This window comes from Puma concolor, chromosome B1, assembly GCF_028749965.1.
Source record: "Puma concolor isolate L17-30 chromosome B1, mPumCon1.1.hap2, whole genome shotgun sequence".
NCBI classification, from domain to species: domain Eukaryota; kingdom Metazoa; phylum Chordata; class Mammalia; order Carnivora; family Felidae; genus Puma; species Puma concolor.
The window spans coordinates 121,615,299-121,638,591 of NC_141670.1; the positions used below are offsets into that span (position 1 = coordinate 121,615,299).

Consider the following 23,293-nt stretch of genomic DNA (forward strand, 5'->3'; position numbering starts at 1 on the left):
ATTAAGGTTAAATTGAGGTCATAAGGGTATGGCCCTTATCTGATAGGGCTGGTCTCCTTATAAGAAGAGGAAGAGACACCAGAAGTGCCTGGGGACAGAGGAAAGGCCATATGAGGACAGAGCAAGAAGGTAGCCAACTACAAGCTAAGAAAAGAGGTCTTGCCAGAAACCCAAATTTTTGCCCCTTGATCTTAGGTTTCCAGCCTCCAGAAATAAATTTCTGTTGTTTAAGCCACCCAGTCGGTGGTATTTTACCATGGCAGCTGGGGAAGACTAATAGTCAAGATAATGTCACCAAATATGAAGTAGAGAAGAGATGCACAGAATTGGCTTTTGAATCCAGTATGAGATGGTGTTAGCACACCACTGCTTTATCAGATTGCTCAAAATTTGAGAGTGACAGTAAGGGTCATAGACGTCATCTTACTTCATGATGATTATGGCTATCCTCTAGGGACTATGGAATGTTGACTAGAAATAAGTCTGCTCTGGGACAATATTGTCAAGCTCCCATACCAGCCCTCAATACCAGCCAGATTCAGTACATGAAGCTCTGGGTATTACACAAGAGAATATTTATGGAGGACAAACCACATTTTGGGCCACACGACTGACTGAATCATGAACCAGGGGATCAGAAATCAAATCACATGAGCCATTTTTCTACACTGGAAGAGACTGGAAAGATGGACACCATCTCTGAACTTGATACATCAATAATGGGGAAGGATCCCTGGTGTGTTTCCACTTTACTTTTAGATCCTTCCATCTTAACTTGGTATTCAAAGAAGTACAGGAAAAAAAAATTTTAGAGACTTAAATCTGTATAGACTCTTATTAGATGGTGTGGGATACTGATTGAGATCTTTCCTGCCTCTGGAAATCACCAATAGTTCAGGGATTATATATATGAGATGATATAGGATTAGGAGCTCCCTTGAACATGATTCCTCAAGGGTGAGGGGGAAACAAACAGATCTGGTGGCTTTCATATCAAGGAATATAAACAGAGGACTAGGAGAAGAGTATAATATGAAGAATACAATACTTAGAAAGACGGTTCCCTTAAATTTTCAAATGTTTTATCATACTCTGTCCAGAAGCTGAGGGTGAGTTATTCCAGAAAAGCCACTCCCTATGTTTAAGGGAATTGCTAGAGGAAGAGATTGACACCTTATTCTTCAGTTGGATGTGTGTTTAAGTGTTTGTTGTCTTAACATCTTATCTCCCTCATTTCCAAATGTACTATAAGTGAGTATTTGGAATGTAATTAGAGCAGCTATTTTATCAACAAGGAAACTGAGGCACAACTGAGAATTGTCTAAAGTTACCCAGTAAATGGCTCAACACAAAATAAAAACAGCTCCTTGGCCACTGAAGATTCTGGACAAATCACTAGCCTTTAAGAGCATGCTGGACACTTTCTCTTATTTTATAATTGGTGTAGGGAAAAAAGAACTCAATTGTACTGTGCTGTTCAGTGCTGTTCAATGGAACTTTCTAAGAGGATGGATATGTTCTAATGAAGCACTTGAAATATGGGTAGTGCAACTGAGGGAATTCATTTTAGATTTCATTTAATTGTAATAAAGTTTATATAACTAGTTGTGGCTAGTGGCTACCATATTGGTCAGCACAGCTACAAAGCATAGTTTCTCCACCTGTGGCCTGTGACCCACTTTATGAATGGTGAATTACCATTTAATTCACGACGTCAATTAATTTGGTTTTGACTAGCAATGAAGTAAACGAAAAGAAATAGAATTTCTATCTCTCTATTTACATTACCCCTATGCTCTTGCATGTTGTTCACTTTTGCAATATAATCCTTAACATATTAATTATAGTTATTTAAAATTCTCTGTCTGATAACTCCAAAATCCATCATCCATGTCACATCTAAGCCTGGCCTAATATTTGCTTTATTTCTTTAGACTATGTTTTTTTCTTACTTTTTGGCATGTCTTGTAATTTCTTGTTGAAACTCAGACATGGTGTGTTGGGTATAAGAACTGAGGAGGTGAGCATGCAGTGAAGACTATAAGAATCTGGCTGGAAGGTGGGTTATATTTCATGTCTATTATAGCTGTCGATGCCAGAGGCTTCAAAGTCCTCTATTATCCTGGTTGTTGTCTTTCCTCTTGACCTTGTGCTTCCCTAACTACTCCTCCTCAGAAAGATCCTGCATCTTGCAGTACTTCCAACTGGAACCATGTCCATTATACTGAAACCCCTTTGTGGTGGTGGTCAGGTTGGGGGCAGTCGGAAGCATTCTAATCTTGCGATGAAGTCTTGGTCTTTAAGTGGGCTGGCGTCTCTAGGCTGTGACCTTCACAAGTATTTCTGCTGTGGCAGAGTTTTCCTTCCCCACCCTAAGTGAGATAGAAAAGCTACAGGGGGTACAATGGGATAGATGTCCTTCCTCAGTGGGGATAAGGCACTGGTAAAGTGGTTTCCCCTAGAGAGTAGGCCTTTGTTATGGAGAATATACTGGAGTGGTTCACCATGATTATTCTTCAGAGCTGTCAGAGCCTCTAGAAGATCTTCCCCAGATCTTCCTATGTGAACCTGGTGGTGGTGGGGTTCCTGGAAGGGAATCCCCCACAATTACGGGTGCTTCTTAAGACTGTAGCCACCAGGAGTTTCATACTCTTGAGCCAGTCCACACTCCACCCCCAGCAATTCATCAAAATTACTATTTAACTGTGCCGACCAGTTTATGGCTCCAGTGACTTTTGCTCCAGCCAAGCAGATCTTGGGTGTCACTCTCTTGATTTACTTTCTTCTTCAGATTTTGGGAAAGTGGTTCCCCCTGCAACCTTAGTTCTCTGATGAGTTCAAGAAAAGTCACTGATTTTCAGTTTGTTTAGCTTTTTCTTATGGTAGGAAAAGGAGTGACAATTTCCAAGTTCTTCATATGTCAGGGCTGAAACCATTACTCCAATGACCACTTTAATTTATTTATTTAAAAAAAATTTTTTTAGGGGCGCCTGGGTGGCGCAGTCGGTTAAGTGTCCGACTTCAGCCAGGTCACGATCTCGCGGTCCGCGAGTTCGAGCCCCGCGTCGGGCTCTGGGCTGATGGCCCAGAGCCTGGAGCCTGTTTCCGATTCTGTGTCTCCCTCTCTCTCTGCCCCTCCCCCGTTCATGCTCTGTCTCTCTCTGTCCCAAAAATAAATAAACGTTGAAAAAAAAAAATTAAAAAAAAAAAATAAATAAAAAAAAAATTTTTTTAATGTTCATTTATTATTGAAAGAGAGTCAGAGCATGAGCAGGGGAGGGGCAGAGGGAGAGGGAGACACAGAATCCAAAGCAGGCTCCAGGCTCTGAACTGTCAGCACAGAGCCTGACATAGGGCTTGAACTCACAGACCCTGAGGTCACGACCTGAGCTGAAGTCAGACGCTTAACTGACTGAGCCACCCAGGCGCCCATCTAATGACAACTTTTAAAACCTCTGTTTTAAGTATGTATTTCTGAATATGTACTGAGTTATGATGTTAAATGTAGTTCTTGCTAGGGTTAAAAAAATGTTAAGAAACAGTGGCATGAGGCAGAAAAAAAATAAGACTCTGGGCCATTTCTACTGAGGTATGTCCCATCCATATTTCCATACACATTCATGGAACCATCCTATTTATTGCTACCTTTGGTAAAAGAAAAAAAAAACCTATTAATTTATAAAACATACTAATTGAAAATAAGAATTGGAGAGATTAAATAGCGTAACTGGTAAATAGTGTTTTATTTGTTTTTTACTACAAATTTGCTGTTCAACTACACGGACAGTATTATGGCCTGGTATCTTGGAAGATATAGACTATTAGGTTTCTGCTTTTCTGAAAAACATTTGAATTTTGACATAATTTATTCTTTGCACTGCTCTTAGTGCTAGGTAAACTGAATATATAATCTTAATGTGAATAATTTTATATGACACTTTGATTTGCTATTTGGGAAATATTATCTAAGTACTTCTTAATTTGCAATATTGATTTTTCTGTAGCAATTTTAGTCTAACTAGATTTAGTTTAAACTCGAAAACTAATTAGTTAGAAATTAATGTTAATTAAATCATTTTAAAATGTGGCATAAGGAAGTAGGGGGCTTTGGAAGAGAAAGAGAAGAGACAAAGTTCTTTCTCATCTCACTTCTGCATACCTTCATCCATCACAGGAACCAGTGTCTGAAACGTTTATAAATGCTTGGTGTATAGTCCTTCCTTTCTATAATTCAACTCTCACCTAGGCTGTGCAAGGAAATCCATAGAGGGGACACATGCTTTGCATAGCACAATAGAAAAGGTTTGTAAGTGCTCTATAAATGGGCTTCATAATAGCTACATTCCAAAAGGAAAAAAAAAAAAGTTCAGGATGTATTTGACACAGTATTTAATTTTAAATATTTTTACTACATTTTCAGATTCATAATAAGATTGTATATACTTTTATACTTTAAAATATTTTACAAAGTTCATATTTATGAAGTTTTATAAGGTAATTTTATTCTCTGACTGTAAAAAGATATCATAAATTCAAAAACAAAGTAGTCCTACATTTGTATCAAAACATTCAGAAATTAATCTATTAAACTTTGATTTAAGTACAATATTGTGGCAGGTGTGGCTATTCCATCTGGAATTTTAAATCTGATACAATTTATCATGCTGCAAGCAAAGGTGGATAATAAAATGGTAAACCTCATAAATTAAATAAGGAAAAGATGGAGGATTGTATATAGAAATGGAACCATGATGATAAATAGTGAAAAAGAATGACAAAAAAAATAAAAGGTAAAAAGTTCATGAACGACAGTCCAAGCGTTCATTAATCCTATTATAATAAAGCAAACAATTTTAGTTCCATATTTAATGGCTGATGTATATTAAAGTGCTCTCTGCTGACATATTTAAAAATATGTGATATTGCTGACGGTCATTTCACCACATGGTACACAAGCTAATTTCTCATAATTTACACATTCATACTTTTGGGAATCCAGATTAATAATAACAACCTTGGGTATGTGAAAGCTAAACACAGGAAACACCTGCAGAACAATATTAGTTTCTGTAAGGAAGTGAAACCATTTATCATTAATTTATTGAAAGAAACTCAGGATGATGTTCTATATTTATTATTGCATAAAAAAATTTCTTACCTAAAGCTTCCATACACCAGACTGTCTTATTCCAACGGGTTGGCTGTGTTCTAACACATTTGCTATTTGATGTAAATTCAACCTCCACAGTATCACCAATGACTTCATCTCTCAAAATAATAAATATTTCACCAGGATTCTATAAGACAAAACATGTAACCCAATGAGGACCTTGAAAAAGTTTACATTAACCAAAGAACCCACTATATTTAATAACAACAAAGTCTGCACAGGATAATTATGTCTTCTATCATGTCCTATCTTTTCAAACATAGTCAGAAATAAAATATGTAAATGTGATTCTCACCACATTTTAATTTTATCAACTTGGTGTCTATTGAATTCTCAACTTTTTCCCCAACCCCATCTTTTGCAACTGAAAAAAGTGAGGACACAGTTGCTTCCTTTTGGCCTTGACTCTTCCCTGTCCAAGAGGATCCCTATCTCAGAGTAAGGAGCATCACCTACAGACCTCCAGGGAGCCGTCATTTGCTAACCAAAGCTTTTTTTCCCCCCTGAATCCTTTTCCTTTGCCTTTCCAGAACTTAGTATGTTCACCTATAAATGACAGGACTGAATAGGTATAGCTGTAAGATCTCTTAACATTTTAAATATGAGTTTTAATGTCCAATGTTTTAAATATCCAATAGTTTTAAATCTTACCTAATAGAGATTCTCTGGTTACTCTTTATGTGTGATGAGTATCTAAGAAGGTTACTGAAATGACTGAAGGTTATAAATCTAAAAGTTTCAAGATTTTATTAACGTCAAAAGCTAAATCTATGGATGTAAGTCAAAAGGAGTTATTGAAAACCGTTCTGGGGAAAAAGCCAGAAAAAATAATTAGGGATAAAAAGATTGACATTAATACAGAGAAAAAGAAGGAATAAATATTTGCTGAATATCTATTTTATGCTGGGAATTATGTTAAGCACTTTTAATATAAAGATATTTCCTTTAATCCTAACCAAAACATACATACACACATATACACACTGAAACCAAAATGGAAGGCTATTAGTTTTCTTTTAAGAACAGCGTAGCTAATACAGAGTTACATTCTGAAGATTAAACAGAACTATCTAAATCACAATCTGTACTCTCCTTTACACTGTGCTCTTTGACCCTTCAGAATAACTAAAACGAAATATCATTTTTATGTTTATCTCAGGTATCACCTTCCAAATGCTTTCCTCAAAGTCAAACTAAATTTCAGTCCCTCGCAAAATAAACAGAAACCTCATTTATATACTCTTATAAAATTGTGTTTACCCAAAAGTCATTAACTTCAAAGTTCTCTTATTTAAAAGTTATCTGTGTATGCATAAATCACCTGCTGATAAAACTTACAACTTTAACGCTCTGTACCAAAGACTTTCTACAAATATATTAATGTGGGGCGCCTGGGTGGCTCAGCTGGTGAAGCGTCCTACCCTTCATTTCGCTCACTTCAGGATCTTATGGTTTCAGAGTTCGAGCCCCATATCGGGCTCTATGTTGACAGTGTGGAGCTTGGGATTCTCTCTCTCTCTCTCTCTCTCTGTCTCTCTTTCTCTCTCTGTCTCTGTCTCTCTCTCTCTCTCTCTGCCCCTCCCCCCCCTCAAAATAAATAAACAAACTTAAAAAAATGTTGATGCCACAGAATTGGTTCAGCCTACATACTTCCACTGCGGCCATTTTTTCACCGGAGTCGGGTGCTCCCCAATATTTGGCTGCAGGATATTTTAAACTAAATTTCTCCTCATCGATTACATTGCAAATGGAGAAAAGATGCCACTATTCCACAGGACACACATTCTTGGCCTCACACATCCCGCATGTCAAGAATGCCTCCCTGTATTCTTCCCTATGCCACACCGAAGCACTGCCTCATGTGACCCCTGAGGTCAGGAATGTGAGCTCCTCCTGTTCGTCTCATCTACCACCTCCTCTTCACGGGGCCTCCTGTCTAGCTCAGTTTTTTAGTTCCTCTGTTGCTCACACCTGTCACCAAACCTTTCATGACTTCCTATTTATTTTGGCCCCGATCCCCAAGATCCTCTGCATCAAAGTTCTTCAGAGCTCCCTTTCAAGTTTCCACTGTGGCTTATTCAACTTTGGCCTCTCCCCTTCCAAAGTTAGTATGCCTCAGCATCTTCTCCCAGTGTATTATTCTCATTCTCATTCTAATGAGTGCTCACACCCATTCTCATTCATGAGTGCTCACACAGGCTGCTTCTTAATGCATCAGATTCCCTCCTTAATAGAGGGCAGGACTCCACCTTTCAACCTTTTCCAGAGAAAAGTTCTAAAGGAAAGACAAGCATACTGACCACCCCAAATGAGGGACTCACATCCTCATTTGTACCCAAGGCCAGCTTCACAGGTGTATGACCTGGACTGTTGCATTGGCCGTGCACTTAGAAGGCCCTGCACTTGCTTTAATGTTCTGCTGTCACTGCCTTAAAGCGCTTAGTAATTTGAACAAGGGCCCCTACACTTTCATTTTGCACCAGGCCTGTTTGTACCAAATGTTGGCGTGCCATTTCGTTCCTACTCTCCCTCCATATCCCCACTTCTCCTCTCCTCTCCCACAAGGCCTGACTCGGGGTTTCACAAGCTCCATAAACCCTCCCTACAACTGCAGCCCACAGCAACTTCTAAGGGAATCATGGAGCGTTTCACATTCACACTCCTCATTCGACCTTCTCGAAGTCACGCCCCCTGCTCTTCATTAGTTCTTCCTGTCTGTGTGTTGGCTTCCCGGCTAGGGTTTCAATATCCTGAAAGTATTTTTATTTTTTCATATCATTGTGGCATCTTGCAAAAATTATGTACATAAGAGACAATCTGTACATATTTTTAAAATGAAGATGGAATAAGTCTGTTAAAATGTGACATTTTAAAATTGAACACACCCAGCTCCATTCCTTACATCCTTCAGGACTCCCAGTTTCAGCTGTTTGCTGCCTGTCCACGGAGAAAGTGGCCTGCTCTAGGAGGGAAGGCCTGCATTGTCCAGCCTTGTCCTTAACTATTATGAACATCTTAACTAAAAATCTAATTATGTGGGTACACTTAATTCAACGGAGAAAATACTCAAAGGATCGTAAATTTGGCTTTATCAGTTATAAAGCTGTTGTTTTGCTTTCAATCTTTCTGACTCATCTGTTTATCCCCTGTTTGGCGCTGAACATTCAGGGACAGAGAGAATTGTGATAATGATCCCTTCCAAAGCCTAAAGTTTTGTGGCATTGGTCACAAAACCTTGAGACCTAAACAAAGGGGCTAAAACTTGGTCTATAATAGAACACATAAAGGGTGAAGTTTCCGGGTCTCCTAGGGTTGGTGTCTTTAGGCTTATATGATATATCACGCACAGGCCACAAAGGATTTTTACCCTAGTGGATCATCATATCAGCTTACCATGACTTTTTTACACAGACCAGTGGTTCTTTTCATATATTCACGACTACTTTCATAGGCACCAGTTTAATGAGCATAGTTGCATGTGTTTTATTAAGCCAGGACTGTGCAGGCTCCTGTAGCTGACCTCTACCTGACCCATGACAGCACAGCAAGGATTAGGTTATGGCAATGGTTCCAAATTTGGCTGTTAATTCTCACCTTCAGCATCACCTGGGCAGCTTTTAAAACTGTCAGTGTCCAGGCCATAAACCAGACCATTTATATCCAAATCTCTGGGGGTAGGATTTAGGCACGATTTTTTTTTTAAACCTCCCCCAGTAACCGCCGTCCGCAGCTTAGTTTGAGAGCCACTTGGTTAAAGGTAAAGACCTCTTTCGGTCACTGTAAAACCTTACCACCAAAAGGGGTGGCACCTTACAACATAAACCTTTCGGCATTGATACACACAATAGTCTTTTGCAACTTTTCCTGTACTTTTCAGTGAAGTCACAGGATCAGACTTTAAGGTTGATTACCAAGAACTAGTGTGTGATTTGGTATGAGAAATTAAGTGGGAAGTGCCATTAGCTTCTGTATATTATTTTATTTTATTTTATTTTTTTTAATTTTTTTTTTCAACGTTTATTTATTTTTGGGACAGAGAGAGACAGAGCATGAACGGGGGAGGGGCAGAGAGAGAGGGAGACACAGAACCGGAAGCAGGCTCCAGGCTCTGAGCCATCAGCCCAGAGCCTGACGCGGGGCTCGAACTCACGGACCGCGAGATCGTGACCTGGCTGAAGTCGGACGCTGAACCGACTGCGCCACCCAGGAGCCCCCTGTATATTATTTTAAACCCTATCTTGGGCCAAGGAATGAATGCATAGGAGGTCATCTCTGAGATCCTTGTGACTTTCCCATGGGCCCCTCAGAATCACACCTTTCCATATAGTCTAAGGATTTCTCTAGATTTATTGGCTACATAATCAGCTCTGCACTGTGGGTTTGGAGACTCACATTACAGTGGTAGCTACAGAGGTATGTCAAGGAACAGGTCAAATAAAATGAAGGTCTTTTTGAGGGAATGTGCCACGTTCTAGGATTTGGATACAAAGACACTTCAATGAAATTAATATAGATCCAAATGTTGACTTAAAGCCACTTAAAAGGCCTTTCAATGTTATACTGTAACTTGAAGAATTATATTTGCTCCTGAGATCAACAAGTGACTGGATTGGTTTTAAAACAATTTTAGTCTTATCATCAGAAAAGGAGCACTGGGAGAGTAACATAAAAATTAAGAAATATCAGTTAATTATACTCAAGGAAGTAAGAGATTCTGGGGGGAGAAAAACTGAGATTGCAGTAGACAAATTCTACCAAAAGGAAGGGAAAACAGATTGAAGGCCTACCTATGCAGATAAAACAAGATAAAGAAGATAAGCTCATTCCGAACCGCTTTTTAGGATAGAGCTCGTGAAGGGGAAATAACGAAGCCATTGCTGAACCTATGACTGAGGCTTGCGGAGGTAACTGAAGAGGCAGGAGGCATCAGAGGGCAAGTGACAGTACTTTCCAAGAGGGCCCACCGAGGAAAACATTTAGAGGCTCCCTCTTAAGGCTTCAGGTAAAATCCATAAAAAGAGGGACAAGAGTCACTGCTTACAGATTGTGCAGCTCTAACGAGTGATTACAGAACAACTGAGCGGATTGCAGAAAAGCCTCTGAAGGGGAGCACTAATTCTTGATGCCATTATTAGGTGATGTGAAGGAAGTTTATTACTGTAAGGGCCATAAATGTATCTCCTGTCCTTGGAGACAGGATTTAACGTTGGTACTATTGACGGTTTGGGACCAGAGAAGTCATTGTTGTGGGGACCACCCCTAGATGCCAGTAGCAATCCCCCAGGATGACAACCAAAACTGTCTGCAGGCTTTGTCAAATCCCTTCTGGGGGCAGGGGGAGCAAAATCATTCCCAGATGAGAACCACCGCTCTGAGGGAGTTTGTCTGAGGAATTAATGAAATTTGGACTTTGTAGTAATACACAGCATAGGGCGGAGAAGCTAACAAATAATAGGCCAGATCCAGTTCTAGTTTATATGTTATTCCAATGGAAGAATGCCTCCCAGGTGGATTTCTCATTGGGGACATAAAGTTGGATAAGTCTCTTTTATACAATGAATGTGTCTGACAGGCTTAGAACTTGGACATCGTATCTCTCACGATCAATTACTCCACAAGATAAAATCAAGAGGAATATGCTAGAAAAACAAATGTGTTGGCTCATAACAAAATAAATAAATAAATAAATAAATAAATAAATAAATAAATAAATAAAAATACTAAAATATAGCACAGAATGCTAATCCTAGAAAAGGTAAAAGAAGAAGCCAAATTAAGTAGATTTGCACCTTTAAGACCTACCAAGGTATTTCTCAAAGAGACAGGGAATAACTTACATAAACAGAACACTGGAGGCCTATCTTCACTACCACATGAAAAACAATGTTGAAGAAAATGTATTTTCTGCTGTTTTTAGAGTGGCACAAGATTTTCAAGGCTTAGGAAATCTAAAATCCATAGAAAGGAACAATGCTTGGAATGACGAATAGGCAGAGGGATCAACACTCCCATGCTCCCGGGGTCAAAAGTAGCAGCAAAATTACCTACAGCCTCAGTTGAACAATCTACTAAAGCTGATTCTCCAGCACAGGTGAGGGAACAGGGAGGGAACCTCTACGAGGCAAGTCCACAGACCCAATTAATTTTACAGCAAGAAGCAGCAGCAGGAGGGACCTTACCCCTACCCCCACCCTCCATTAGTCAAAGAGAATGAAGATCATGCCACTACATAGAGTTATTCAACTCAGCGCTGGCATACTGGAAACCCAAAACTAGAAGGGCACTTTATAGATTTCAAAGGTGCTGGGTGTGAAAGAGGCATGTTTCCCAAAAGACCTGGTGACTGGCAATTTAGCACTGTAAATTTCTAGCTTTTGTAATGTTTATTTTATTTCTGAGAGGGAGAGAGCATACAAGTGGGGAGGGGCAGAGAGAGAGTGTGACAGAGGATCCAAAGCAGGTTGTGCGTTGACAGCAGTGGGCCCAGTGTGGGGCTCGAACTCACAATCTGGGAAATCATGACCTGAGCCAACCGAAGTCGGATGCTCAATCGAGTGAGCCACGCAGGCACCCCCTAACTTTTGTAAGATGGTGGCAAAGTCTCAAGTATCACTTACTGGGAGGAGGCCATATATTCGGTTGTCTCCGCTCACCCACCGAATGGAAGATGTCTCAGAAATGAGTAAGTTCACAGGTTGTGCTTTCAGACAACCAGCATTGACTGAAAGTTACCCTGGCAAATCTGAAACATGATTTTCACTCATTTGGATACAAATGATCTTTCCTTTGGTACTTGGCCATTGTTACATGGACTCAGATTGTACTAAAATCTAGGTTCCGAGAGCATAAGATTTTGGCTGGGACAACTGTTTTTTGTCTGGGAATTAGTTTATTTTGAATTCTTTAGTGTGTGGGGCTGGTGCTAAAGTAATCTCGTATGACCTTTCAATTCTTAAGATTCCTTAAAATGTGGGGTACCTAAGTGAGCTTTGAAATAATTTAACTTCAGAAAGTCTGAAAGAATTGTATCCATGTCAATAAAAGACAGCCCATGATCCTGCTTTTGAAAGTACCCTGATTCTACCCAACCATCTACCTGAGCTATTGCAGCCTGGAGGGCAGTGGGGTTTAATTTTTAGATTTCAATTTCTCTGCAAATTTAATAATGGGGACGGTTTCATATTATTCAAAATTTACTTGGGGCATCTGGGTGTCGATTAAGTGTCCGACCTCAACTCAGATCATGATCTCGCGGTTTGGGAGTTGGAGCCCTGCATCAGGCCCTGTGCTGACAGCTCAGAGCCTGAAGCCTGTTTCAGATTCTGTGTCTCCCTCTCTTTGCTCCTCCTCCCCTCACACTCTGTCTTTCTCTCTCTCAAAAATAAACAAACATTAAAAAAATTAAAACAAATTTACTGTTGTATGTATTTTTCAAAGCAGCTATTAACACACACTGCATAATTCTCAGTGAGCAATGTTTAGTTCCAGAGGGTTTTTTTTTCTTTTTTGTGTTGATATTACCTCCTTGAGAATAATTCTCATTTCTGTTTATTACAATTTTTTATATTTATTTCTTTCTCTTCCGCTGTTTCTGACTCACTCGGAGCCACAGGTTCTGATTGTTCAGCCTGTCCTCCCTCAAGTTCCTGAGTCCTTTAAGCGAGTTGTAATTTTTCTTTGCCTGGCTACATGTGTTGGTTCCCTCAAACTTGAACGATTCAGTTCCTGGAGTGTCTAAGGTAGTGTCAAAGAAGTTGTTGTTTCTTTGGAATGAACACCATAATCGCTTAAAGCAATGATTCTTCTGCTTAAGTAACGGGTCTAGGGGTGAAGGGATTAGACTTTGCCCAACTGCACAGAAAATTCGGCTTCCCCCAAGACTGCTAATACCAGCAAGATTGGGGGTTCTCTTCCTCAAGACACTCAGCAGACAGACAATCGCAACCCCTGTCCTTGAGTGGCATACATCTACTGGCTTCTACCAGAAGGATCCCTTCATGCAACTCCTAAGGCTCAGGAGTGTCTTTGGCTTGTCCCACTGAAGGACAACACAGACACTGAGGGTCACTGTCTGGAGATTATGGAGATACAGATTCAGGCCAAGCTCTACCAGTGTGCTTATTTTAGTAGTCCATTTCAATGAAGACTTAGCAGGAAGACATGTATTCATATAGTCACCTTCTCAGAAGTCCACACTGCATTCCTTGCTCCATTATACTTCTGTTCCTGAAAGGACCAACTCTTCCAACTCTTACGATATTTCCACTTAATAACACAGGCCTTTAGTATATGTTTAATAATTGAAAAACTGGTGATATTAGAAAATAAGTGTTTTCAAATTCTATTCAAGAATATGTTTTTACTTATAGGAATAAAATCCTTGATCTGGTTAAAATGAAATAAAAAATTCTTAAGTAGCTTTATATATATAGCAATTATATATCTTTTTGCAATGTGCCAAATAACATTTGATAAAATGAAGCTTTCATATATTCTTTAATATTTAACTATTCGACAAATATTTACCAAATACCTATTAATGGCCAGAGAGTGTTTTGGATTCTGAGGACACAGCCATGAACAAAGTACCCAACTATCTTAGAGCCCACATTCTATTATGAAAACAAGAGAGCCACTTAAATAACAAAGTTTCTTACTGACCTCACATGGAATTTCAGCAGGAAGCACAATTGCCTGTGGTATGGTATCTCTTGAAGCTTTTGATAATTCTTCAATTTCCTGTCTCTTACTTATTTCCCCAGAATGTTCCACTTTTAGGTCTGTTGGAATATTGACCTCAAGGTAGTCATCAGAACCTGGAGAAAAGTACATGAATGTGAACTACATCACAATTATAATATGGTTAAGGTCATATTATTCCCTCCATTGTTTTAAAGACTAAATGTTAAACAATCAATTGGATTAATATATGGGACAACAGAACTGAGTTGAAAATAACTGAACCAATGTTAATAATTAAAATAACACTTCACAATTTAACTAGTATTATTATAACCTTAGTGACTAATCTAAACCAACTATATATGTTCACCTACTAGTTTAAAGTTCCCCCCGAAAAAAAATCCAACCACCATGTAATATTTTTTCTTAACATTAAATTAACACACCTGAAAAAGATGGAACTATCTCTTTTCAATGACTGTAAGTAAGGAAATTTATTTTATTTTAAATGAGAACAATTATTTGTACTTCAAAAAGATTTCTAATTTGTTTTTAATATATGAAATTTATTGTCAAATTGGTTTCCATACAACACCCAGTGCTCATCCCAACAGGTGCCCTCCTCAATACACATCACCCACCCTCCCCTCCCTCCCACCCCCCATCAACCCTCAGTTCGTTCTCAGTTTTTAAGAGTCTCTTATGCTTTGGCTCTCTCCCACTCTAACCTCTTTTTTTTTCTTCCCCTCCCCCATGGGTTTCTGTTAAGCTTCTCAGGATCCACCTAAGAGTGAAAAAGATTTCTAATTTTAAAAACAAAAAAGCAAAATTGGGAAATGTCACTTTATAAACTAGTATTTCTGCACAACACTGGTTTAAGAGTGAAATATCAGTATTCATCCAAATGTTGATATGTTCTGTGACAAGTGTGTTCTATACCAAAAAATTGGCTTTCTTTATGGCAGCATTACTAGAACAGTGAAATATGTTAATGTGAGTTTCAATCTTAAGGGGAAAGGATATTTGATTTTTTTGTTTTAACATTTAGTAATTTAGCATTTGGTCTTAGTCATTAAAACATGTTTTTCTATTGAAGAAAAACACGTTGTGTTAAGAGTGAAGGATAATTTTTTTATTACTCAATATTTCAAAGCCCAAACGCCTCTCATTAGAGTACAGACCAATGTGGCTGAAACCGAGTCTCTAACAACTAGATTGCATCTGTAAACTCTTAAGTCAACCCCAAAAGTATTCCTAAGTCCACAAAGAAGATAATTGGGGAAAAAAAGAAACTAGCCCCTGATAGCTAGAAACCTCCCCAAGACTGTGTAAAAACCTTGGTGTTGGCTGGGAGCCGGCCCAGTGTCCTAGTGAAATCAACAATTTCACAGAACATCAACATCTGACATGGCCACTCTGCCTCCATGGTGGGTCAAGTCGGGGGTGAGAACACTTTGTAGTCAAGTCTGAATCCAAGCGAAAACATGAGCACTGCCTAAATCACAAAGAATGACCAAACATCCCAAATCCTAGCTCCTGTCACTAGCTATCACTTCTTTACCAATTTCAGCCTTTGTCTCTTTTTCTCTTGCCCTCTAGTTAGGGTAACCTACTCCTCTCAGTTTTCCTGGGAATTTTCCTGGTTTGGGCACTGACATGTTGTATCCTAAGAACCCCTTCAGTCTCAAGCATACTGGGACAGTTGGTCACCTTATTTTGGATAAAGATCACTAATATACCAAATCATAACATTACAATTGCTTTCTGACAGCAAGCAAACTACAGCAAACCCCTGCTTTCTTGAAACCTCCCTCAAATCACTTAACAACAAGCCTAAATCCTACAGTAAGTCTTTTCTAATAGCCATATTGAGATGGCCCATAGTTCTCCATGGTGTGCCTTCTCTTCATTGCAACTAACAAAAAGTCCAAATAGTTCAAGTGCAGGTGTGTTCCTAGCGGTTTGTGGCTAAAGGACACTGACAGGATAAAAAGGAAGAAGAGTCAAAGGCAGTATAGATGGAAGTAGCTAGAATTTGGTTATTTTACCCCAAAAAAAGTGAAGTTGCCAGTTTCACATAGATAATTCTGTCAGTGAAACAGAATAACAAAAAGACATGCCCTCTAGAGAGGAACATCCGCATGCCACATCTAAGAAAGAGAGTGGTTTTTCTGGTTTTGTTCTGTCTTATGAAAGTTGCAGAATAAAACCAAAAAAAAATCTGGGATTTCCAGATTTTTCTTAGTACTAAGGCTATAAAAATAGCCTTTATTTCTTTACAATTTCATAAACGGTTTCATTTTCTTTCTGTCTCTGTCTGTGTCTCTCTCTGTCTCTCTCTCTTTCTCACACACGCGCGTGCACACACACACACACACACACACACACACACACACTCACACACACACATCCCAGAAGAGTGAAAGGTTGTTTTGAACTGGCTCGATCATTTTGTGAATTGATGAAAGAGCAAGGAAACCATTTTATTTAACACACTTTAGAAGAAGGGGGTGTAAATTATTCTAGCACAGCAGCATCTAGATGTTTTCTGCTAATTCCTCTGTGGTATTAGGTTAAGAAGAGCTATTTTATTTACCCTGAGGACATCATCATGACTATACAAAAAGATTTATCTCCATGAACCTTCACAGAATCACCGTGTATACTGCAAAAAATTGGAAGCAGTTTAAGCAATAAGGGACTAGATAAAAATCTGCACCGTGAAAAAGATACTGTCGCCAATGAAAATTCTATCAGAGAGTATTTACTGATAAGAAACAGGTCCGTAATATAACTGAAAAAGTTTCAACTTAAGAACCCAAGTTAGTAGGTTCTTATTGTAGTAAAATAAGAAGTATAGGACTTCTGGTTTCAGGTTCCACATGTAAGGAGCTTTGGAAATCAACACTTCTCCTAACAAAAAGCTGAACTGACTGAAAAATCACCGGTCTTCTTTGATGCTTAAGAAAGGGGTGGACTCACAACAAACCGCTGTCCCCCAAATTGGAGAGACAGTCAGGGAAGTACAGGGAGTCTCAACTTACAGAGTAGACTTAGGACTGCAAACCACCCAGGAACCAGTGCCGGGGTAGGAAAACCACAACTGTAATTGATGCCCAGTGTGGGCAAGTCTGAGAGTTAAAAACTGCAAAGGAATCCAGCTGAAGGAGGGCCTCCACATTATTTTGAGATTTACCTCCAGGAGCTTGACTAGATTCCCACAGAAAATATTAGAGAAAATTCCCCTCCTGCTGCTGGCAGGGGGAGGGGAAAAGAAATCATTTTGAAATACTCCATAGCACTCTGTTCTTCTAAGAAAGGTTTGTCCTCAGGGCAGACTGGTTAATGACAGCCTAATCTACTGGGGTATTCTCAGAGTCTAAGTGACCTGGGGATGAGAAATATCCAACAGCAGCCCTCTGTAGCCATGCTGTCCCACATAAAAGGGGCGGAAACTAAGGCAGTCTCATGAAGTTCATGGTTCAGAGCTATAGGTTCACTAAATGACTAAAACCTAACTAAGCATAGGACTCTAGAAAGCTTCCCCTCCCCCACATCTCAGAACCACATTACCAAAAGCCTATTTATAGCAGTTCCTTTTACCTAGTACATCATATCTATTGAGAAAAATGACAAGGCATATCAAAAGGCCAAAAACCAAATTTGATTAGACAGAGTAAGCATCAAAACCAGACATGGCAAGGATGTGGGAATTATCGGACTGGGAATTTAAAACAGCTCTGATTTAATATGCTAAGGGCTCTAATGTATGAAGTAGACAGTATGCAAAACAGATGGGTAACGTAAACAGAGTAATGGAACTCCTACAAAAGAATCAAAAAGAAATGCTAGAGATTGAAAATACTGTAGCAGAAATGAAGAATGCCTTTGATGGGTTTATTAGTAGACTGGACATGATTGAGGAAGGAATCTGAGCTAGAGAATACATCAAAGCAAACAAACAAAAAAACCTTAAAAAAAAAAAAAAAACTGAAAAGAATATCCAAGGACTGTGAGACAACTACAAAGGTGTAACATACATGTAATGGGAATACTAGAAGTAGAAGAAAAAAAAGGAACAGAAGAAATATTTCAAAGAATAATGACTGAGAATTTCTCCAAACTAATGTTAGATATCAAATAAAAATACACCTAAGGATACTGCCTTCAAACTGCAGAAAATAGGGCACCTGGGTGGCTCAGTGGGTTAAGCGTTTGAAGTTGGCTCAGGTCATGATTTCACAGTTCTGATGTTGGGCTCTGTGCTGACAGCTCGGAGCCTGGAGAATATATTCAAATTCTGGGTCTCCCTCTCTCTCTGCCCCTACCCTGCTCTCTCTCTCTCTCTCTTTCTCTCTCTCTCTTTCTCACGCGTGTGTGTAAAAATAAATAAACATTAAAAAAATTTTAAACTGCAGAAAATCAAAGATAAAGAAAAAATCCTAAATGACCTAGAGGAAAAAAAACTTACATGTAGAAAAACAAAAACAAGAATATTTGACTTCTCCTTAGAAACTACGTAAGCAAGAAGAGAGTAGAGTGAAATCTTTAAAGTGTAAAAGAAATAAACCACAAAAAAAATTCTGCACCCTATGAAATTATCCTTTAAAAGTGAAAAAGAAATAAAAACTCTCTGGGATAGCCAAACATTAGGATAATCCGTTGCTAGTAACTGCTGCCACCTTCAAGAGAAGATAAAAGAAGATTTTTAGAAAGAAGGAAATAATATAGGTCAGAATCTCTGATCTGCATAAAGAAAAGAATCAAAGAAGAAATAACTGAAGGTAAAATAAAAACATTTATTTTTCTTAATGGTGATTGATCTAACAAATAACAATTTGTCCAAAATAACAATAACAACGGTGTATTTGAGTATGTATGCTTGTGCGTGTGTGTGTGTGTATAACTTAAGGTATATTATATATATTACAGATAAATGAAATGAATGACAGCAGTGATAAAAAGGATGGAAGGGAGGAATTAGGATTATTTTCTTATTATAAGGTTATTATACTATCTGTCAAGTGGTATAGTGTAATTTGAAAGTGGACTTCAATTAGTTGTAAATGTATATTGCAAACTCTAGGAAAACCACTTAAAAAGTGACAAAAAAAGAATAACTGATATACTAAAAAGAGAGAGGAAATGGAATCAAATAAAATGTTTAATTAAAATCACAAAAGATAGATGAAGAGTGGAAGACAAAAATAGGAACAAAGAACAAGGGCCAAAAAAAAAAAAAATACCAGTAACGAATATGGCATCAATCCAACTATATCAGTAATCACTTTGAATGTCAATGATCTACATGCACCAATAAAAAGACAGAGATTGCAGAGCAGATCAGAAAATGAGACATAACTATATTTTGTATACTGGAAATCCACTTTAAATATAAAGATATATAATGCTTAATATTAAATGGATAGAGAAAAATATACCATGCTAATACTAATCAAAGGAAAAGAGGAGTAACTATATTAATTTCAGACAGAGCAGACATAAAGTAAGGAAAGTTATCAGGGATAAAAAAGACATTATGTAATGATAAAGGGGTCAATTCTCTAAGAATACTTAACAATTCTTAATGTGCCCATGCCTAACAACAGAGCATCAAGCTGTGTGAGGCAAAAACTAACAGAAGTGCAAATGAATCCACTCTCATGGTTAGAAAATTCAATACATCTGTCTCAGAAACAGATCCAGCGGGCAGAAAATCAGTAAGGGTATAACTGAACTCAATAATACCACCAACAAACTGCATATAATTAATATCTATAGATTAATTCATTCAACAACAAAGGAATACATATTTTTCTCACACTCACATGGAACATGAACCAAGATAAACCACATTTTGGGCCACAAAACACATTTTAACAACAACAACAAAAAAAAAGCATACAATGTCTGCTCTCAGTCTACAAAGGATTAAACTATAAATAAATAACTGAAAGATAACTGGAAAATCCCCAAATATATGGAGATTAAACATACTTCTAAATAACATAGAGGTCAAAGAATAAATTTGAAAAAAGAAATTGCAAAAATATTTTTAATCAGAATGAAAATGAAAGTACAACTTATCAAAATGTGTGAAATGCAGCGGAAACAGTACTTAGAGGGAAATTTACAGTATTGAGTGCATGTATTAGAAGAGAAGAAAGTTCTAAGACCAAATCCAAGTTTCTGTCTTTAGAAACTAAAAAAATGAAGATGAAATTGAATACTAAGTAAGCAGATAAAAAGAACCAATTAGAGCAGAATTAGAGTATAAATCAATGAAACAAAACAGGAAATCGATAGGAAAAAATTAAGAAACTAAAAGTTGGTTCTTTGCAAAAACCAGTAAAATTGATAAGCTGCTAGCCACACTTACTAAAGAGAGAAAAGAGATAGAGAGAGAGAAGACACAAATTACTAACATGAGAAATAAAATAAGGGGAGGGGACAGCACTGTAAATCCCATGGACATATAAGGATAATAAAAGAATACTAAAATAACTCCATGTCCACAAATTTAGTAACATAGATGAAATGGACTAATTCCTGGAAAGACATAATCTCCCTAATCTCACACAAAAAGACATAGATAATAGGAATAGGTCTACAGCTTCTTTGTATTAAATAAATTGAATCAATAATTAATAAATAACCTTCCAAAGCAAAAAATCACCAGGCCCTGATAGGTTAACTAGTGAATTCTACAAAACATTTAAGGAAAAAAATATACCAATTCTCTACAACTGCTTTCAGAGGTTAAAAGCAGAGGTACTATGTCCTAACTCATTCTACGAGGCCAGATTTACCCTAATACCAAAATATTACAAGAAAGAAAGAATATTGAAAGACATTATAGAAAAGATATTACAAGAAACCATAGACCAATCTCTCATGAACATAGACACAAACATCCTCAACAAAATATTAGCAAGTTGAATCCAATGAAGAATGAAGAGAATTATACACCATGACCAAGTGAAATTTATCCCAGTTATTCAAAGTTGTTAAACATGCAAAAATCAATTAACAACCATCACATCAATAGACTAAACAGTAAAAACGATCACATGATCAAATCAATAGATGCAGAAAAAGTATTTGACAAAATCTAATACCAAGCATTAATAAAAACTCTCAGTAAACCAGGAATAGAGGGAAACTTTTCCAATTTGATAAGGATTATCTACAGGAACCCTACAGCTAACATCATGTTTAATGTGAGAAACTCCAAGCTTTCCCATTAAGATTATTTAGAAGGCAAGAATGTCCCTCTCACTATTACTCTTCATCATTTTACTGGAAGTTCTTGCTAATGCAATTAAGGCAACAAAAGGAAACAAAACACAGATTTAGAAGGAAGACATTAACTGTCTTTGTTGGGAGAAATACGGTTGTCTACATTGCAAATCCAAAAGCACTGACAAATTCCTGAAACTACTAAGCGATTATACAAGGTTGCAAGATATATAGTTCATATGCAAAAAAGTAATTGCTTTTCTATAAACTAACAAATGAAATTTGAAAAAAAAATCAATACCATTTGCAGTAGCACCCCTCAAAATTAAATACTTAAGTATACATTTAACAAAATATATACAAAATATATTTAACAAAATATGTATAAGTGCTATATGATGAAAACTACAAAACTCTGATGAACAAAATCAAATAAGAACTAAAAAAATGGAGAGATAGTCTATGTTCATGGATAGGAAGACTCAGTAGTGTCAAGATGTCAGTTTTTCTCAACTTAATCTATAGATTCAATGCAATTCCAATCAGAATCTCAGCAAGTTACTTTATAGATATGGACAGATTGATTGTAAAGTTTATATGGAGAGGCAAGAGACCCAGAATAGCCAACTCAATATGGAAGGAGAGCAAAGTTGGAAGACTGACACTATGCAACCTCAACATTTACAACAATCAAGATAGTGTGGTCTTGGGGTGCCTGGGTGGTTCAGTTGGTTGGGTGTCCAACTTCGGTCCAGGTCATGATCTTGTGATTCATGAGTTCGAGCCCTGCGTCAGGCTCCATGCTGACAGCCCGAGACTGGAGCCTGCTTCGGATTCTGTGTCTCCCGCTCTCTCTCTGCCCCTCCTCAATTCGCGTTCTGTGTCTCTCTCTCAAAAGTAAATAAACATTAAAAAAATTAAAAAAAAAAAGAAAAGATAGCGTTGTCTTGGCAAAAGAAAATACAAACAAGATTAGAACAGAATAGAGAGCTGTTCAGAATAGAGAGCTGAGCTGAGAAATAGAGCTACATAAAAATGGTGTTTGGATCTTTGACTAAGGAGCAAAGGCAATACAATGGAGCAAAGGCAGTCTATTCAAAAAGTGGTGCTGGAACAACTGGAAATCTACATGCAAAAAAAATGCATCTACATATAAACATTACACCCTTCACAAACACTAACTCAGAATGGATTATAGACGAAAATTTATGATGCAAAGCTATAAAACTCGAGTATGGTGGTGCCTGTTTAGATATAACACCAAAGACATGATCTATGAAATAAGTAATTAATAAGCAAGACTTCATTAAAATGGAAAAAAAAAACTACAAAAGACAATAATATCTAGAGAATTATAAGATAAGCCATACACTGGGAGAAAATATTTGCAAAAGACATACATAATAAAGGACTATTCTGCAAAATATACAAAAAAACTCTTAAACTCAACAATAAGAATATGACCAAACACATTAGAAAATAAGCCAAAAAACTTAACAAATACCTCACCAAAGAAGATATACGGGTAGCAAATGGGCATGTGAAAAGATGCTCTGCATCATATGTAATCAGGTAAATGAGAAATTAAAAAAAAAATACAATGAGCACTACATATCTAATAGAACAGCCAAAATCTGAACACTAAAAATATCAAATATTAGTGAGGATTTGGAGCAACATGAACTCTCATACATTCCTGATGAGAATGCAAAATGGTACAGCCATTTTTGAAAACAGTTTGGTGGTTTCTGGCAAAATTAAACATAGTCTTACCATGTAATTCATCAATCATGCTGTTTGGTATTTACCCCAAAACTTGGGAGCAACCAAGATGTCCTTAAGTAGGTGAATGGATAAACTGTGGTACATCCAAACAATGAAATATTATTTAGAGCTAAAATGAAATGAGGTATCAAACAATGAAAGGACATAGAAGAAACTTAAATGCATATTACTCAGTGAATGAAGTCAGCCTGAAAAGATTACATACTGTATTATACCACCTATATGACATTCTGGAAAAGGCAAAACTATAGAGGCAGTAAAAAGATAAGTGGTTGCCAGGAATCTTGGGTAGGGTGGGGAGATGAATAGGGAGAGCACAGAAGATTTTTGGGACAGTGAAAATACTTTGTATGCTATCATAATGATAGGTACTTGTCATTATACATTTGTCCAAACACATAGATCATACAACACCAA

At 37.6% G+C, this 23,293-nt stretch overlaps 1 protein-coding gene across 1 annotated transcript in view; it reads right to left on the reverse strand.

The window, feature by feature from the left end:
• The window catches only part of BANK1 (B cell scaffold protein with ankyrin repeats 1), a 313,964-nt gene that overhangs the window by 217,759 nt on the left and 72,912 nt on the right, over window positions 1-23,293 (reverse strand). The window contains exons 3-4 of the mRNA XM_086704503.1: window positions 13,832-13,986; window positions 5,159-5,297 (exon numbers count right to left, since the gene is read on the reverse strand). Coding sequence (XP_086560629.1) covers window positions 5,159-5,297; window positions 13,832-13,986 — 294 coding nt within the window. The remainder of the gene's footprint in view (window positions 1-5,158; window positions 5,298-13,831; window positions 13,987-23,293) is intronic.